This window comes from Octodon degus, unplaced genomic scaffold (assembly GCF_000260255.1).
Source record: "Octodon degus isolate 3935 unplaced genomic scaffold, OctDeg1.0 scaffold00096, whole genome shotgun sequence".
In the NCBI taxonomy this organism is placed as follows: domain Eukaryota; kingdom Metazoa; phylum Chordata; class Mammalia; order Rodentia; family Octodontidae; genus Octodon; species Octodon degus.
This window is the reverse complement of record NW_004524672.1, coordinates 5,759,595-5,779,366: the sequence shown is the minus strand read 5'-3', so window position 1 is coordinate 5,779,366 and position 19,772 is coordinate 5,759,595. Positions and strand designations below refer to the sequence as shown.

At 39.8% G+C, this 19,772-nt stretch overlaps 1 protein-coding gene across 1 annotated transcript in view; it reads left to right on the top strand.

Moving 5' to 3' along the window:
* Window positions 1–19,768, top strand: part of Acsl3 (acyl-CoA synthetase long chain family member 3) — a 47,262-nt gene extending 27,494 nt beyond the window's left edge. Inside the window, exons 6-14 of the mRNA XM_023723059.1 lie at window positions 1,908–2,031; window positions 2,455–2,526; window positions 3,842–3,981; window positions 6,158–6,330; window positions 7,951–8,025; window positions 9,012–9,203; window positions 12,519–12,633; window positions 13,956–14,113; window positions 19,062–19,768. Coding sequence (XP_023578827.1) covers window positions 1,908–2,031; window positions 2,455–2,526; window positions 3,842–3,981; window positions 6,158–6,330; window positions 7,951–8,025; window positions 9,012–9,203; window positions 12,519–12,633; window positions 13,956–14,113; window positions 19,062–19,219 — 1,207 coding nt within the window. The 3' untranslated portion in view covers window positions 19,220–19,768. The remainder of the gene's footprint in view (window positions 1–1,907; window positions 2,032–2,454; window positions 2,527–3,841; window positions 3,982–6,157; window positions 6,331–7,950; window positions 8,026–9,011; window positions 9,204–12,518; window positions 12,634–13,955; window positions 14,114–19,061) is intronic.
* The last annotated feature ends 4 nt before the right edge of the window (window positions 19,769–19,772 follow it).

Sequence of the window (19,772 nt, the reverse complement as noted above, 5' to 3'; positions counted from 1 at the left end):
TTTTCTCTCCATGTGACTCTCCTTAGGCACACTCTACATCATCGATCACTTTCCTCTGTGGCCTCATAATTTCTTTGATCAGAAAATTTGGGACCCAGCTGAGTTACATGATGTTACAGTACAGGTTCTCCTATTTCTGAGTCTTCACTGACCTTGAAAAGCGAAGGCCAAAATGTTGCAGCTCTTCTTTTTTCTCTAATTTTTGGTCTGCAAACTTAGATTTTTATCCCTCCAGAAGAGAAGTGTATTATTATTACCCTACAGCATAGGCAGTTGAGCTTAACCTCACTATCTGTCTGAATATCAAACATCTTAGGCATAGCATGGAACAGGTATTGTCCACCAAGTGTTGATATGTTAAACTTTTAAGTCCCTCCAGGATAGAAAGAAAAAAATTAAAAAAATAGGAATAAATAATTGCATATTTTTACACAGAAATTTAGAAATCTAACCATATGCAGCCTTGTAGCAGGACAGTCCTGTGACTTGACTTTTCTTGTCTCTTGTTTTCATTTATTATCCTTTTTTTTAAAAAAAAAAACAAAAAACATTTACTTGAGAGACAATATGACAGTAATTGGTATGTCATGACAAGCATTATGTGTTTGTATTTATCTTTTTAAAAGTGCAAATTTTTACTGAATTTATAGTGGTAATTCCTTAATTTTAAATTATTTTAATCAGTTGGAATTGTTACCTTATGATGCTACTCATTTTTGTATCTACAGATCAGATGAACAATAACAGTCTATCCACAAACATTTTATTGAGGCTGTTTCTGTAGTCTCTTTTCAGGCAGGTTCCTGTGGTGGCAGGGGAGTTATAATGGAGTGGGAGGAGACTGCTGAAGAATAGCAGATAGTAAGGGATTGTGAAGGAAACAGTTTTAGAGCCCATGGGATTAGTACTGTGATGACTGACCTGGTACAGTGTGTGGGTATTTTTATTTGCAGCATTATATCACACGTGCACATACACAGTTGTGGGTTGAATCTCAGAGAAATTTATATCTGTATCCCGTACACAGCAGGAAAATAGTAAGGGAGGTTGCCATCTGGTCTGCCACAGTTGTCTTCCATATTTTAGGGGTGGGAAGTTCTTGAAATGTGGACACATATGACTTACATTTTAAGATACTGTAAGTCAGCCAACTCCCGGAACAGGCATCTCTTAAGATTTCTGACGGGTTCTAGAACCTGTGGGCTCTAAAGGGCTCTTGTGGTTGGTGTCCCCTTAGCTCCACAGAGCAGATCTCCTTCTGTGGCCCTGTCTAGATGTCCCCCTGAGGTCTCCTGCAGGCATAGCAGGGGCTTTTTCAAAGGTGCCTGAACCCAAACTGTGTGCTGGACTGAGTGCAATTCTAGGCTTAAGGGGGGCGATTACTCAGTCAGTCCCCTGCCTGGGTCGGTGCCGGCCTAATCCTGATAGCCCGGGTACAGTGTAAGGCACAGGAAAGAGCCCTCTTGTCCTTTGTGGCTTTGCTGATGCTGCCTGCCACAGACTGTTTCCATGCTGCCAAGCCTGTCCACACACCGTTCAGCCGTGAGCCAGCCAGATCTGGACGGAAGCCTCTGCAGCCTGAGCTGAGTAGCCCTGTCCTCTGTAATGTTGGGGGCAGGTATTTTGTCTCATCAAGGACAGAAAACTGAGACACTCTCCTTAAATGATTCCTTTTGCCTTTTGAAAGACCCGCTTCCCAGAATACTGACCGCCTCGGTGTTGGTTGAGCTGTAGTTCCTGCTAGTGTCCCCAGCCCCACCCCGTCTCCTTTTCTCTCCTGGCGGAGGTAGAGCTCAGATCGATGCCTGAAGCGGCCCTCTGTGTGTCACCACGCCCGATCCAGGCACCAGCGATTTTGGTAGTGAGCACACCTGACCTCTGCTTCTTGTATCACTCTTTTGGTTCAGAGAGGAAGATGTGTACATTGGATATTTGCCCCTGGCTCACGTTCTAGAATTAAGTGCTGAGCTTGTCTGTCTTTCACACGGATGCCGCATTGGTTACTCTTCCCCGCAGACTTTAGCAGATCAGGTGAGTGTCTGTGACTTAATACTAAGAAGCTACTATTAACACTTTATCTTTTTCTTTTTGACAATATGTTATAAGGATAACAGTTAATTGTTTAAAAATTAGCTCCTTTAAGTGCTTGTTAGAATGTAAGTACATTAAATGGTAAATTTCTAATGTGTTAATTTCCTTCAGTCTAAGAATTCCATTGGATTTTAATAATGATGATCACAGTAGATAGGTGCAGTGGCACACATGTGGAATTGCAGCTACCCGAGGCAGGAGGATTGCAAATTTAAGATCAGCTTGAGCAATTTAGGGCGTTGCCTCAAAATAAAACACAAGGGCTGGGGATGTAGCTCAGTGCAGGATCCTGGTTTCAGTCCCCAGTACTACGAAAGAAAAAGCAACTCAGTTCTCATGTGGATTGTTCTTTCCATTTTACAGTCTTCAAAAATAAAAAAAGGAAGCAAAGGGGACACATCCATGTTGAAGCCAACACTGATGGCAGCTGTTCCGGTAGGTGATGGCTGTCATTTAGAATTGACTATTGAAGGCGTGCCAGCAGCCCCAGCTGGCAGGGCACTTTCTTCAGGGGATTATTGACACCACTTTAAGCTTCACAGGATTTATTCATTCTTGCTTTCTCTTTTTATTAGCACCCAGTCAAATTTTAACTTTTGTATATTACTAGCTCCTTTCCCTGAACAGCTTCTAAAATCATTTTTAGCATATAGTATGTATTTACTGATGAATAGAAACTTGAAGCCCAGCAGGAGATAAGAGAAAGGTTTGAGATAACTTTCTTCTACACGGATTGTAAAATTATCTCACGAGCTATCAGGGAAAGTCTGTCCTGATCACCAAATGGTGCCCGAGAGCCTGGTGCAGCTTTGCAGGGCCTGAGAGGCCTGGGTGTCTTCACAGTTGACTGGGCAGGTCTGGGAATAATGGCAGCACAGGACAACAGGGAGCATGCTGGGAGGTTGTTGGATGGGCCAGTGCTCTCGTGGGCCATGATTATAGTGACTGGGAAGTAGATTTAATTAGTTTCTGAAGTAGTGTCCTTTAAATCACTAGTATACTTAGAAGTGAATGTAACTGAGAATTGTAAAGGAAAAAGTATTTTGTCATTATAGTATAATTGCTAGTATGAAGTCTAGCAAGCGAAGCAAAGTGCAGACAAGGAAAGTTACCCAGGTCCATCATTAGACCACCAATTGAAAAACCAAAATATGCATGATCCTTTTATGAGCCAAGTATGTGGTACCTCTATATTTTTATAGGATAAACTTGGGAGAATTTTTAAAAACTTTCTAATTAGTGATTTATTTTGTGAAATTAGTTTTGAGTTCAGAGTCAGTAAAATAAAGCAATATAATTATAATTGTATATTCCTCTAGTAGGCATTTCTGTTTTCCCCTTATATATGTACCTAGATACATTCATATGTATACCTAAATACATTTATGCTGTTAAAATTAGTTTTGTTTTTTTTTTTTTTTTTTTTTTTTTTACAGCAGTTCCATTTTGGAATTACAGTGATAGTAGCTCTGTTTATTCAGTTTGGTCCTGGTCAGCTCTATATCTATTAAAATGTCTTAATATCTTTTTTTTTTCTGTTCCAAATGTCTTCAGGGCATGTTTAGCTGGCTTGAGTTGTGGGGATTGAACCACAGCAACCTGAACCTGCTTTATTGAAGCAGCCACTTAAAGAACTGAGCTAAAGGGCAGGCCCCCTAAAATGTCTTAATATTGACACAAATGTTAATTGGATGTTAAGATTAAAGTACTTATGACAGTTAATTATAGTGACTCATTTTTATAAATCTAGGAAATCATGGATCGAATCTACAAAAATGTCATGAATAAAGTGAATGAAATGAGTAGTTTTCAACGGAATTTATTTATTCTGGCCTATAATTACAAAATGGAGCAGATTTCAAAAGGCCGCAGTACCCCACTCTGTGACCGGTAAGTAATAGCCCAGTGCCAACCCTCTTCCCTCCTCTCTCCCCTTGATTAGTGAATGATTTAGTTAACATTAGCATCCCAAGAAAGTGAAATAGTTACAAGAAGTAAATATATTTTTAAAAGTTGAAGGAACTCTTAATATATTCACCATGGGGCTGTACATCTTGCTGCTGGATGGTTTGCACCATTAGTAGTACATGTCTGACTGTCCCATTGGGAGTCTTTTTATTAATTATATTAGTAAGAAGATTGTTTGTACCACTGGTGGTACAAGACACCCCTTCGAACAATCATGCCTGTGCCATTGGTGGCTTAAATCATAGGGACATATGAAAATTCCATCGTTTGTAAGAATTTGAAAATTTTCACTTTTAATTTTATAATTTTCAGTATCGTGCTTGTATCTTCTGAGAATGAGATACTGTTTTTACAAGAAACATTGTTTTTAAGTTTACTTAAGTGTGAATGTAAAATAACATACTGACTAGATATGTTATCCTTAAAGTTGTAAATGAGTAGTTTTCCCCACTTGTGTTTCTATAGTGTTAGCAGAGTAAGTAGAATTGTGATTTTATTATTAAATAATGTAGAACATGAAAGTGTGGTAATTGAATATAGTTTTCAGATGTTTCACACTATCTAGAACTTTTGATGTTTTCCTGTCTTAGTGTAGTTACCTGTCTTTTCAAAATATGTAAGTCTCTATGGAAAGTCTGTTAACACAATTTTTAAAAAATGATTGCCACTCAGTTTTCATCTTTCTCAAAGTTGTTTTGTTTCCAGTGCTCAAGATAGAGCTAGGCCTTGCACCTTCTAGGACTGGGCTCTACCATTGAGCTGCGCCCTGGTCCCTCTTCCTTTATCCAACATTTTTTTTTTTTTTTTTTTTTTGGCAGAACCCGGGATTGAACTCAGGCCCTTGAGCTTGCCGGGCAAGTGCTATTCTACGGAGCTATCTTCCCGGCCCCCCCTTATCCTACTTTTGATTGAGGTCATAAGAAACTTTATTAGTATGTTTTCAGGAACATATCAATTAGATATTTGAGTTGTTTACCTTTTGAAATTCCTGCCTGAGGTCAGGGAGCTAGCTCAGTAGCATAAGCACTTGCCTGGCAAGCTCAAGGGCCTGAGTTAATAGTTCTGCCCCTTCAAGAAAAAAAAAAAAAAAAATTCCTGCCAAATAATTTGCTAGAACTTTTTGTATTTAGTACAAGGTCTATAGGATCTCACTATGCAGATTGGACTCACAGTGATTCTTCCGTTTTCAGCCTCCCAAGAGCTGGGATTATAGACGCATGCTACCATTCCCAGTCTTGGTTGCCATCTCAGTGTACCCTGGGGCGGGTCCGGCGCTGGTGGGGCACGCAGGGGATTGAACCCTGGTCTCTGCATTCTGCCTAAGCAGGTGCTTTAATCCACTGAGCTATCTGGCCAGCCCTTTGCTAGGATTTTTAAAACCAATAAATACTTTAAAACTTGAATTAGTGAGATTTTAAGGTAGATTATTGACTAAAAATAAGTACATATGTCTGTTAATAAGGTAACCAAAGGAAATAATTTGGCTTTAGTGGTTTTCTAAAGATACAAGATTGTTCAGTATGAATATAATTCTGTATTATCTAGTGATTTGTAGGACTTGTATATATATATATATCTTCATATAATGTAGAATTAATTGCTCCGACTACAAACAAGGGAGTTCCATTACTATGCAAAACTAAATCTGACACTGTTGAATTCAAATATTAATTTTTGAGTCAATATTGAATTCAAATATTTTTAAAAGCAAACCCATCAAATGGTCTGATGCACACCTATAATCCTAGCTACTTGAGAGGCTTAAACAGGAAGAGCAGCAGTTGAGGGGCCACCTGGGCAACTTTTAGCAAGACCCCGACTCAAGGGCTAGGAGTGTGGCACAGTGGTAGAGCACTTGCCCAGCAAGCACGAGACCCAAGGTTTCCAGGATCCTCCTCGGCACTGCAAAATAAAAAATGGGGAAATTCATATTGTTCACATGGTTAATTACTAAATTTCAAATTTTAACAGTGAAGATCATGAACTCGCAGTGTTGCTTCGGTTGGTCACTTAATCACAGAGTTTTCTATGACAAAATTGAGATTAGTTGAAAGATAGAATATCCTATGATTCTCTGAATTTTTATTCATGTTTTTAGCTTTGTTTTCCGGAAAGTGCGGAGCTTGCTAGGGGGAAACATTCGCCTCTTACTGTGTGGCGGTGCCCCGCTCTCTGCGACCACACAGAGGTTCATGAACATCTGTTTCTGCTGTCCCGTGGGGCAGGGCTATGGACTCACTGAATCCACGGGCGCCGGGACAATCACTGAAGGTTAGTGCCGCCCAGAAAATGTCAGATCAGAGGATCCGTGGGGCGCAGCTTCTGGCATAGTGTTGACTGTGAACTGTTTTCTGAAAACGTGTCAGAGAAGAGAGTAATTTATGTTTTTGTACAGCAGAGCAGTGGTAAACTCCAGGAGCTGTGATTATTGATAACAATTTTTAAAATGTATTAGATATATCTGAAAGAAGTTTTCATGCTATGTAATATTAACAATTGGCGTTCTGGAAAAGACATAGTAAAAGCATTTCTTTTATTATATGTATCTTATATTTTCTTACATCAGTTATTAAATTTCTTTTTTGTAGAAAAATGCTTTTCCCCCCTTTGTTGCTAAGTGAATTATGGCTCAGATTGACAAATATTTATTGGCTGTTCTGTAAGTGTAGAAGGAAACTAGATTTTAACCGTGTAGCAGCCAGAGTTCCTCTTGAGTCAGCTGAAGAGGGGTGCGCTGCTCGCTCGCTGTTCTCTGCGAGTGTCCTGCTCCGTTCCCTTCGCAGCCCAGAGTCACCGCTTCCCACTGTAGTAGAAAAACTGTGCCTCTTTCTTATTTTCTGGATGCTTACTGATAAATGCTGAGCACTTAAGGAAGTGAGCATTTTATCCTATTTGTCTTGAGTACTTCTTTGTTCTATTCTTAGATGATATTTATTTTTAAATTTCTTAATTTTTTTCTTTTGTTTTTGGTTTTTTAGATCTCACAGTGTAGTTCAGGCCAAGCATGTGCCACCCCGCCCCCAGATTTATTTTGTATTATTTCATTATCTTCCTGCTTTGTAGTTAATGTTCTTGGTATAGCTTTAGACGTTTTATTTGTAGGAAGTAAGTAATCACCAATACACACATAGGTAGTTCGTAGTTTCTTTTGCAGGTCCTTAATTCCTTCTGTTTTTAAGAATCAAGCTAAATGTGTGATTAATACAGTTAGTGTTAACTATCAACTTTTTATCTCTGAGGTGTGTATGGTGTCTGGTAACGCCGTGGGGGTGCATTACCTCTGTCCTTGGAAGCCTGACTGAGCAGTTGTGTCTGGCTTCTAAGTGGGAGGTGCTAGCATAAGCTGGTGGAGGGAGGCTGGGCGTCTCACTCTGGACTGTGTAAGTGGCAGTGGATGCAGAGGTCGCTCTGCAGGGCTCTGAGGCCTGCAGAACGTGCAGTAGGTGTGAACCGCTGTGCTCCCCCCATCTTTAAGGTGGGTTGCGGGCGTAAAGACTAGCAGTTACTTCAGCACATGAACTGGGCACTGTGGAAGGGACATGGACGGGATAAGGATTCTGGGGGAGCCGAGAGCACATCTCACAGGACTGTCAGTTTTTGCTGTACTTGCAGTGTGGGCCTCTTCTTGCTGTCGATTTCACACTTACATTAAACATTTCTTGATTTAAAAAAAAAGTGGTAGTAACTAATTCCCGTTGAGAAGAAAGAAGAAAACAGAGCTACGTAGGGTGAGAAGAGTGCACTTGTGCAAACTGCATGGCCTCTCCCTGGCCAGCTTGTGACTTGTGCTCCTAAGAACTCTGTGGAGATCTGATCTAAGCGTGGGGCATGTCGCTGTCGCGGACACCTTGTGCCCTTCTGCGCTCACTGCGTGTCTCCCTTGCGCCCTAGTGTGGGACTACAACACCGGCAGAGTCGGAGCACCATTAGTTTGCTGTGAAATCAAATTGAAGAACTGGGAAGAAGGTGAGAAACTATTTGAGTTGCAAGTGCTTTTATAAGATTGGGCTTTAAAATTAGAAGAATTTAAAAGTTGTATTTTCTTTCTTATTTTAGAATATAAAATTGGTCATACGTGCTCATTTTTATTCTTTATAAAATATGTTGTACTTAGAGCTTGAGGATGCATTTACATTGTGTTTCCAAAAATGCTTCTGAAGAGTCAATATTTTATTTTGCTTCTTTTAAATATATAAATACAAGTAAGAACTATGACCAAAGCTTAATAAATGTGCTTAAATGAGTAACATTAATGATTTGTTTTTTTTTTTTTAAGCACAGTCATAATTTTTTTCCATGAAAATTTTTACTTTTTTTTTTCTCAGACTTTGAACCTAAAATTATCAGTAGGAAAGTTTTACTGTAGTTTCATGAAGGCTTGTTGCTTATGCAGTGTGAAATATGTTACTTTTTAAAATTGTAAACATACTGTATGATGCAGATTATCCATGATTTACTGGTGTATACTTTTCCTATATACAGATTAAAGATTCTTACATTCCAAAGTACTTTTACAACTACTTTTAGCCACAATTTGTGAAAATGTCCAATAAATTTAGGCTTGGAGTCAGTCTAAAATTGTAAAAATAGATCTTCTAAATGTGTGGTGATTTGATTTTGTACAGATCTTATTATATGCTGCTTCACTTCATACTTTAGCATTTTATGAGCATGATATTTAAGACTACAGAAACTTTAAAAAAACTTAACCTGTTCCATCATAGATGAAATACTAGCTGAAAAAGATAAATACTTATGGTTAAATAAATTCAATTTATCCTTGTTTTATAGTGATAAATTTGGTCAGTTCATATCTGCCTTGTTTTCTTTGGGAAACTTGAACTGGATTAAAGAAGATATTTCTGTTTACAAACTGAAAGACTTGAATGTTTATGTGGTAAACATAGAGTGACAAAAGTAGTGAATTAACCCTCATTTATCCTGTTTATTAGGTGGATATTTTAATACTGATAAACCACACCCCAGGGGTGAAATTCTTATTGGTGGTCAAAATGTGACAATGGGATACTACAAAAACGAAGCAAAAACAAAAGCTGACTTTTTTGAAGATGAAAATGGGCAGAGGTGGCTCTGTACTGGAGATATTGGAGAGTTTGACCCAGATGGCTGTCTGAAGATTATTGGTGAGTCATTGAGTCTTTTTTTGGTTTTGTTTTTGAAAGGGAATGATCCTCAGGTGGCTTTGTGCTAGAGACACTACAGCTTCAGAGAAGCTGTGTGATAATGAAAGGTCCTGTCTTTTTGTATCGCTGGTGTGGTCCCTAGTGGCTTTGCTGGAGCTCAGAAGCGTGTAAGGAGGAATTGATGAGGTTTGACGTGTTAGGGGATATCAGAACGTGTTCGACAGCAATGTTATTTTTAATACTATTGAGTTGCCTTAGCTTTCTTTCCTTTTCAGGCAGGGAATGGCCATTAGGCTGGGCTTTCCTATCTGAATTTAGGCTTCTGCCTTGCCCAAGCAAGCACAGGAAAACCTGGCAACTCAAATATTATGACCTGGTTGGAGCAGAATAACTGCAGGACCTTTGGTGGCTTGTCCTCTGAAGGCCTCTGTTCAGTTGGTAGCATCTGTATTGTATCGGGCTGACCAGACACAGGCAAGGAGATGCAACCCTCTTCCCTCCAGCCAGCTCCATGGCTGTCCAATGCTGCTGATTTAGCTGAGGATGTGTGCCTGGTGGTCATGTTCCTCTCTCTCTGTTCTGGTCATGTTTGTAGGTTAGGCCTGCATCCCTGCCACGCTGCTGCAAGAGTCCCGTTACCCATGCCTTTCCAACCTCCCGCAGCCACTGCCTCGGTGTGATCACTAGCACTGTTTGTGCCAGGGCGCTTTCTTGCTCAATACCTTTTGGTCACTTAGTCCAATTATTTAAATGTAGAATGACCAAAATTACATATTTTTCATTAATTTTTATAAGATAATATAGGAAATATTAAAAGGACAGTTTTATCCAGTAATTTTTCCATGTATGCTATATCTTAAAACATTGAAATATGCAGCGTTACAATCTGGACAGTATCTAGTCTAGTTCCAGATTCTTTTTGCATTATCGTCTTTTTCTGAACAATATACTTTACACTATTGTATTGTCCTTGTCCTTTTTTTCTGAAGGGTATAATTTCAATAAAAAGTCTTGCCTACGTGTACTAATGAAGACATTGATGATGAATGTCCTGGTTGGTGTTTCACTCTCCCATCTTTTTTAATTATTAGGTCTGTTAGACCTAATCTAACTTGTAAATGACTTTTTGAGCCCCTTGATTTGAGTAAATAATGAACAAATTCCATGTTGATAGGTCCGGAAGTTGTGTAAATATTTTATAATAGTATTTTTTCTTGCTTTTTGATTATGGGACAATTTGTTAGACGGTGGTCAGTTCTGTCAGTATCATCCATATGACAGTATTGACAGTTTCATTTAAAACTTTTTTATTTTTTAAATAATTTTATTGAGAAACGAATAGCAGTGAGACAGTGTCAAAACCAATTAGGACAGTTTCAATAATTAATACATTGTATATTGTTGTCTTAGTGGTTATTCGTTGTGCAAGATGTAGACATGATATCCCGTCCACAAACACTATTAGAACAAATCTTTCTATTCATTAAGAGAAAGTAGCTGTATATCTATCCTATTTTGAATATACAGATACAAAATGGTCCTTCATTTGTATCCCCTTTTTTTGTTTAGTTTTGTCAGAGAAGGGTATTCCATTGTCATTTAAGTATTGTAGGTGCCTCAGTTCAGCAAAATATTCCAGTGTGGTCCAGTAGTTCATAATAGTATCAGGTTATCTGTAGGACTGGAAATGTCAGAAGTTGTGTCTTTTTTTTTAGAGAGTAGGAAAAATTTATTGAGAAAAAGAAAACTGTCTGAGAGGGACAGACAGGGGCCCAGAAAGTGGGCTGCCCACCAAACCTGCTTCTCCAGGGTGTTTCTTGAGCAAAGCTGTGTGGTGAGGCGGGCATAAGGTGGGACAGAGCTGTGACCAGGTACTAAGATCACAGGTGTCAGTGGTTAGGTGACACCAATCCAGTGGCAGATCAAAGGACAGCTGTGAGGTGGGACAGAGCTGTGGTCAACCCAGAAGTACCCGGCAAGTGTAGTTGCTAGGGAGATATGACTAAGTGGGCATCCAATGGAGGAAACAAAGTCAGGGAGCAAGTGCACAGGGAACGAATGCTGACCTTCCTGGAAGGGCTGTCTGCATCTCAGAACACAGATGTTTCTTCCCTGATACACTAGCCTTTCTCGCTTTTTCAGTGTTTTCTTTTGTGGATCCTTTGACACTTCCTACTCAGTTTGGTGTCCCACATGTGTCGATTTTTTTTTTTTTTTTTTTTTGTAAAAAAGCCACTGAGTTCTGGAGAAGTATAAAAATTACATCTAATGTTCGTATGATAAGAGATTTTGTAGGTTGCAGCACAAAATTTTAGGTTATTTTTCACAAACACAAATTAGTGAAAGAATATAACCAAAACTTAATTGGATTTCACTAGAAACAAACAACAAAGGCAAATATGCCATTTTAAATTTAAAAAGTATGTAAAAAATAATTGATTTAAAATAGTCTAGGTGGTGCAAACAAGAATTGACTGCTCCAAATGACACCTGTTCAACTTATGCTGGAGACAGTCAGCAGGGAAGCAACACCCTGCCGCGCTGGGGCAGACTGGAGTAGCTGGCCAGTGTCTGCCCGGAGCTTGGAGCTCAGCTCCCAGCACCTCTGTCATGCGCTCCCTCCCTTCCATCTCTCCCTCTTCCTTTAAACAGTATTGGATATATAGTTGCATTCTCTTAATGAATAGAATGATTTTTTCTAATGGTGTTTGTAAGTAGGATCACAAGTCTGCATCTTGTACAGCAATTAACCACTAAGAAGAATGTATGCAGTGTATTATTTGTTGAAACTGTACTTTCAATTTGATTTGAAACTGTCTCATTGCTATATGTTTATCAATAAAACTTTGAAAAGAAAAAAAAAATAAATAAATAAACAGTATTGGAGCTGGCCTGGCTCTGTGGTCCCACCCGGGGCGTTTACTCCTTCCCCAAGGCTCAGCTCAGGTCTGCCTGCAGGCAATGTTCCCGGGCCCCAGCTTGGAGGGTCTCAGCACGCAGCGCTGCCCCATGGGTGAAGTGCTCTGTGTTTGTGTTGTGCTTTCTCTCCAGGTAGATGTGGACTTGCTGAGAGCATTTACATGTTCACCCAGCTAGTATTAATGGGTAGATACCATAAGCATACCCGTGGAGTAGACTGTATTTGAACCAAAACTTGGCCTACTTTTATTATATATTTTTGATTTTAGCATAACAGTTTATGGGTAATTTAGTGAAATTTTAAGTTACCTGCTAAACTGCCAGTGTTTATATGTACTTGGGTGTCACTGATATTCTCAGGGTTCCCTCCTCCCTGCCTCCCTTTGTCTTGCACAGATCGGAAGAAGGACCTCGTAAAACTGCAGGCCGGAGAGTATGTTTCTCTTGGGAAAGTAGAGGCAGCTCTGAAGAATCTCCCGCTGATAGATAACATCTGTGCATATGCAAACAGGTAGGAAGGCCCAGTCCTGCTGCTTGTACTTTGCACACAGGGTGTGCTGTCAGGGTTTCCTCCTGTGTGGCCCTCTTTATAAATAGTCTGAAAATGCTTCCATTTCTGTGGTGCTTCCTCCTGCTAGCCATTGGGTGAAGCTTCTCATACTTCCTGTCATCATTTTCTGTGTCTTCTTTCTTCTGCCTTATTACCTCTCCCTGTATGACCATTGTGACAGATTTGAAAACGCAACCCTTTACTCCCACCTGGCTTTCTGAGGTGCACAGAACAGTCCTGGTGGAGGGTCAGTGACCGCCTGCCCTTCTGCCCACTACCTCGCCTTCAGGCTTGCCCTGCTCAGGCCTGGGCCTCAGCTGTGGCTGCAACGCGTAGCACTGCAGGGAACTCCAGTTCTGGGAAATGTGTGAGATGTTCAGATGCAAACCCTGATTACATTTTCCATAATGGGATTGCTGTCATTATACTCCACTCATCATGATTGGCTGTTTGTTGGTAAGCACAGGAATCGCTATAACAGTTGACACGTAACTGTGTGAAAATAAAACCGAGTATGCAAAAAACCAGTTTAGAATCAGACTTCAAGGTATAACCCAAGTTAAAGATGAACTTCAGGTTGAACCCCTTATAGACATGCTTGGGGATAGGAAATTTAGAGCTTTTTGGATTTGGGATATTTGCAGGCATTACCTGTGTATTGATTTGTAAGTGATCCTGCTCATTAAAAAGTAGCTGTGGGTTTCCTTTAATGATACTGTAGATCTGTATTTCACTTGCATAGTAACTGACACTATTTCTATTGCTGTTGCCATTTCGTCAGGTTGAAGTTTTATGGTGTTCAGAAAAATGTTTGCCTCTGGACGTACTCAGAGGTCCTGTGTTAGTACAGATTCTCATAACACTTAAAGAAAAAGGATATAGTACAGTATTTGGGTTTGCTATCAAGCTTCTTTATGTATACTTGTGATTTATATTAGATTTTATTTTTTCTTAAACTGTTGGCACCTGTAATGTACTGTTTTTTTTTTTTTCCAGTGACTAAGTAGTTTTTATTTTCTTTTAAAAATATATTCATAGTATAGTCACAATAGTTAGACATACTTGAAACTTGTCATGGTCAGATTGAAATTTATTTCAGTACCACTGAACTGTGCCAGAGCTCTAGACTGTATTATGACTCAAACAGTGAAGCTGGGTGTGGCATTATGTGGCACATGAAGTTTTTAAAAAGTAGTATTTCCTTACTAAATATCAGCGTAATCAGTGACTTTTTAAGGCAATACCATCTGTTCCTCAGCTAAATCATTCTTCATGTATTTCAGTTACCATTCGTATGTCATCGGATTTGTTGTGCCAAATCAAAAGGAACTAACAGAACTGGCTCGAAAGAAAGGACTTAAAGGGACTTGGGAGGAGCTATGTAACAGTAGTGAAATGGAAAATGAGGTCCTGAAAGTGCTTTCTGAAGCTGCTATCTCAGGTGAGTTTTTTGTGAAACTGCTCCTGAGAAGTGGGAGAGGAAGAGAACACCTTACATCTGCAGGTGTATGTGGCTCAGGGTGCAGCATTCCTGCTCCGAGACCACTGCTGCGTTAGGAGATGCAAAAGAAGCCCTCGTCAGTCTCCCGCTGAGGTCCCTTTGGATATGCACAAGTGCTCCGTTCCCTGGTTCCAGCATGCGTGCGCGCGTCTGTAGTGCAGTGTCCCTGCTTGTTCAGCCTGTTTTCTGAGCTGACCCTTTCTCCACTTAGCTGACCTCCAAGGCCCTGCTGTTTTCTGGCCATACTAAACCACAGTGAAAGGTCCAGCTGTCCTTCTGGAATTTTATATATTGTTAGTTTCCTGGTAATGTGCTGTACCCTGTGTCCTATTTCTTTTTTTGGCCAATTTTGTATAGTTGGTTTAATAAAAATAGCTGGAGGGTTTTTTTTGTTTTGTTTTTAGTTCAGTAGTAACTATAATACAAACATGGTTTTATTCTATTTGCATATAAGACTGGAAAATGTAAATTTCCATGTAATCAAATGGAGACATTATTCTGGCCTTTGATTTCAACTGTGATTTTGTTTTGTAGTGTGTCACCTTGAAGACAGTTCCTGACGTTTCAGTACCCTAAAATCTTAGGCTGATGCTACCTTTAATCAATTAGTGAATCTTCTCTAAAAACCTACATCATTTCTAAGTAAGGGACAATACTGAAACATTGAAAACTCTTTCATGCTTACCAGCTTTATTAAGGTAGAGTTGACCTGTACATAGCTTCCCCAGGTGGCAGGTGCAGCGCCATGGTTTAGCATCCTGCATTCCCAGCTGCACAGCCGTCACCACAGTAAGCGCTGCAGTGTTGTCATCTCCCCAAAATAGACTCTGTGACAGGTTTAGTGGTCATTCTCCTTTGTCTTCCAAACCTCTTTCTCTGAAAAGCTGCCAGGTAATTTTCTGTCTTCATAAGTTTGCATGTTCTGGATATCTTAGATTAGCGAAATTAGACAATATCCGCTCTTGTGACTGGCTTCCTTCACGTAGCATGTTGTCAGCGTTCACCCATGTTGTAGCCTGTATTACTACCTCTTTCCCTTTTGTTGCCAAGTAATGCCCCATTCTGGACATCCGCCACATTGTTTATCCATACATCAGCCAGGGAACATTTGTTTTCATTTTTGCTGGTCATGAATAATTAATAAGACTGCTGTGAGCGTTGCTGTAGGGCCTTTGGTGTGGACATGGGTCTTCTCTTGGATAGATTCCTGATTGGCAGAGTTGATAGGATATAGGTTAACTTCATGTTTGTCCTTTGAAGAATAGCCAGACTACCTTCTAGAAGATTTTTTTCCCACTCTTGTCTAAATGATTTTTCAAAATATTGGCACTATTTTACATTCTGACCATGGTGTTAGGAGAACTTGTTCTTTGGCCTTTGAATTCTAGCCCCAGTTTTGTCTTGTGGCTTGATTGGCATTTCTGTGATGGCTAACCTTTTAATGGGCCTATTGGCCCTTGAATAATTTTGTCTTCTTACCGTTGATTTATGTGTGTTCTTAATATATTATAAACACAAGTCTGTGATCAGGTATATGATTGGCAAATACATGAGCCCATTTTGTGTACTTTTTCTTTTCTTAATGTGTTCTTTGAAGCACAAAAGTTTTTAATTTTTATCTTGGAAAGTCTTCCTTATTCCTTCAGCCTCCCCCCTACCCCCACCCCCTTTATTGGGGATTGAACTTGGGACCCTGTGCTTGCTAGGCAGGCACTTACTCTGCTGAGCTATCTTCCAAGCCCTGTTCTTCCACTTTTGAAGGCTAGGTTTGCCTGGTACCTTATTCTATTGTGGCATTTTCCCCCCCTTTTACTCAGTGATTTAGATGTCATCTCACTCCTTCTTAACTTGCAAGCTTTTTTGCCTTATGATTTCTTTTCTCTCCTTATTTTCATTTAGTTCTGTTTGTGCTTTCCTTTAATTCCCTGAACATTTTTATGACAGTGGAGGTTTTTTAATTTTATGTATTTGATTATTGCAGGGTCTCACTACACAGCTTGGATTCATGATGATCCTCCTGCATTCAGCCTCCCAGCGCTGGGATTACAGGCGAGCACCACTCTGGCCAGCTCAGCCTGCCCTGGGGGTGGATGGCGTGGCATGTGGTGCTAGGGATCAAACTGTGGTCTCTGCATTTGCCTAAGCTCGCCCAGGCAGGTGCTGTAGTCTGCTGAGTCATCTTGCTGGTCCCTAACAGTTGAGTTCTTTATCCACTCACTAAAATTACATGTTTGTTTCTTTGGGTTGGGGGATGGGCTTATGGAGATTAAATTCAGTCATAGAGGCCAAATAGGCCCTGTTTTAGTGTTTATCTCTCTTATTGTTGAGCATCTGAAAACTCAACTACCTCTCTTAGTGCTTACCATCTGGTTTTGTGCCAGGAAGACTTCCCTGGTTAGCCCTGCTAGAGATTTTGGCGCCATCTAGAAGCCTTTCCCTGGGATATATCTTGTCCGGATGTGGAATCTAGCGGATGAGGCTTGCCAGTGTTTTCTTAGGAGTGCCCCTTGGTGTGCCCATTGAATGTTACCGTCTTTATTCTTGACAGCCCCAACCCTGTGCCTTGGTCCTGTTAGTTCTTTGATTCAAATGAGAGAGAGAGAGAGAGAGAGAGGTTCTTTCTGTCACATGCTGAAAGTTTTCTTTGCTGTACTGTGCTCAAGAGAAGAGCTCTTCCATGTGGATACCACAATATTTTCAAAAACTAGACTGATGTGGATGGCATTGTGCTTGCCTGGAGTCCAAGAGTCTGTTGCCTGGTTTCTCAGCTTCATGCGGGTGATATATGAGTTTATGTATTACTGTTGTGGGATGGAAGAGTAAGCGCTGGTCTTTCCAGGTCTATCATTTGCTTATGTCATGCCCTCAGTAGTAGCACCTCTTATTTGTATGTGATTGTGGGTGTTTACCTTTTTCCATTTGTCACAGTACTTTCCTCTTTTTTTAAAAAAATTTATTTTATTTGTGTGTGTGTGTGTGTGTGTGTGTGTGTGTGTGTGTGTGTGGCCAGCTCAGCCCACCTGGGGGCGGGGCTGGCTGGCATGTGGTGCTGGGGGATTGAACCACGGTCCCTGTGCTTTGCTAAGCTTGTTCTAAGTAGGTGCTCTAGACCACTGAGCCATCTCACCAGCCCCAGTGCTTTCCTCTTGAGAGTGGAAACTTCTATTTTTTTTAGTAAATACACATTGACTGACACTTTAAAAAATACCAATTTTATTAAAGTACAAATTTCTTCAGAACTGCACCTCCTCCTCAACTTTCCTCTGATGCCTCCCTTTCCCCTTTTCTCCTTTCTGCATTTGCTTTACAAATCTGCTGGCTGTGCTATTGGAAAGTGCGTTAGTGCCATTCTGTCTCTGCAGTGACCATCCTGGCTCAATGACAAAATTCTTGTCAAGCTTTTCTTATTTTTTAATTTCTAAAAGAATTGTTCTTTGTAGTTTTCCCTTTCCTTTCTCCTGGGTCCCAGTCCTAGTGGCTCATGGTTTATCTTTGGAGAGTATTCTTTCCTTCAGCAAATGTAGACGCATTAGTACTCAGCTGCATGCTGTAACTTGCCTTTTTCTTAACCTATTGATAGATTGGTTACCCATGTAAATCTAGGCCATTGTTAATAATTGTATTTCAGTTTATTACTGTAATTTATTTATTTTTTGTTTTGTTTTAATTAGTTAAATTTTTTATTAACTTTATTGAGGAACATAGCAATGAGAGTTTCAAAACCAATTAGTACGACAGTTTTAATAATTTGCATATTGTTTTCTTTTCTTTTTTTTCTTTTTTCTTTTGTGGAACCGGGCATTGAACTCAGGCCCTTGAGCTTACCAGGGAAGCACTTATTCTACTGAGCCATCTCCCCGGCCCCATGCATATTGTTTTCGTACTGATTATTCATAGTACGAGATGCAGACATGATATCCTGTCCAAACACTATTAAATAGTACAAATCTTTCTTCTCCTTGAATTAAGATAAAGTAGCTGTATATCTATCCTAACTATTTGTATATACAGATACAAAATGGTCCTTCATTTGTATTCCCTTTTTTGTTTAGTTTTGTCAGAGATGGGTATTCCATTGCCATTTAAATATTGTAGGTGAGTGAATTCAGCAAAATAATCCAATATAGTCCAGTAGTCCGTAATAGTAGTGGGTTATCCGTAGGACTGACAATGTCAGAAGTTGTTTACTTGAGCCTTTTACAGCTTAGCATTAATACAGCTTTACTTTTTATACCTCATTTTTATACTTTTCTGCTGGATAGTTAAGACCAGGATAAAGCAAGACCTATATAACAAGGAATGTAACTTTTGTATCTGACAAGGTCAGTCAAATCCCCTCAGGATTTACCCTGAAACGCTGTACCGCAGTTTGTAGACCCTTTGTCGGTGTGAGCCATGTGGATGTATGATTGTAATTTATTTTACTTATTTTCGTGTTGAAAGGTAATTATTAAACTTTTTTAAAAAAATGTATTTGGTACAGGGTCTCACTACTTAGCTTGGACATGTTGTGATCCTCCTGTTTTAGCCTCCCCAGCACTGGGATTATAGCCATGTGCCACGACACCCAGATTCTGCAGCTGGCTCAGTGTGCCTGAGGGTGGGGCCGGCTCGCATGTGGTGCTCAGGATCGAATTCTGGTCCTCCCTGCACGTGCCAAAGCTAGCACTTAGTCCGTGGAGCTGTCGCAGTTAAACGTGTTTTGCTATTTTAGTTATCTTTTTTTCCCCTTCTTTTAAGCATACACTGATATTTTTCAGGGATTGAGATTTGGCTTCATTCTTGGGCATTTTGGTGGCTATTGCCCTGGAGAAGTTGTATTACTTGGTAAGAACTTTAATTGTGTATTTCTAATGTTATTTTTACATTTTTTTCTTTGCCATCTCAGCAAGTTTGGAAAAGTTTGAAATTCCTGTAAAAATTCGATTGAGCCCTGAACCATGGACCCCTGAAACTGGTCTGGTGACGGATGCCTTCAAGCTGAAACGCAAGGAGCTGAAAACCCACTACCAGGCGGACATCGAGCGAATGTATGGGAGGAAGTAACTGCTCTCCTTGGCATGGGTTTGCTGCATTGAGCTCAGATCAAATAGGAAAATACTTGAAAAATGCACGTCTCGGACTGAGGCACACTCCATTCTTCATGTTAAACCCAAACTGCTGTTTCTCCTGACACCACCATTTTTAACTGACAGGCTTAGTAAACTATTAAGACAGCCAACCTGTGTCTGCCTCTTCTTTCTTTCTCCTCCTCTGGCTGACCTTACCGCCTGTGACTGCTTGTGGGAGAAACTTTCTGGATCATTTTGGGGGAGCAGTGATTTTAAAACCTCAAGTTTTTAAACATGATTTATATGTTCTGTATAATGTTCAGTTTGTAACTTTTTAAAGTTTGAATGTATAGAGGGATAAATAAGTATAAAAATCGGTTATTTGGGAGATTTTTTTACTTAATGTATTTAAAAAATAAGGGTCTTGATGTGAAATTATGTAAATTTAAAATGCTTATGAATCAAATCATTGTTGAACAAAAGATTTGTTGTTGTGTAATTATTGTCTTGTATGCATTTGAGAGAAATAAATATACCCATACTTTAAT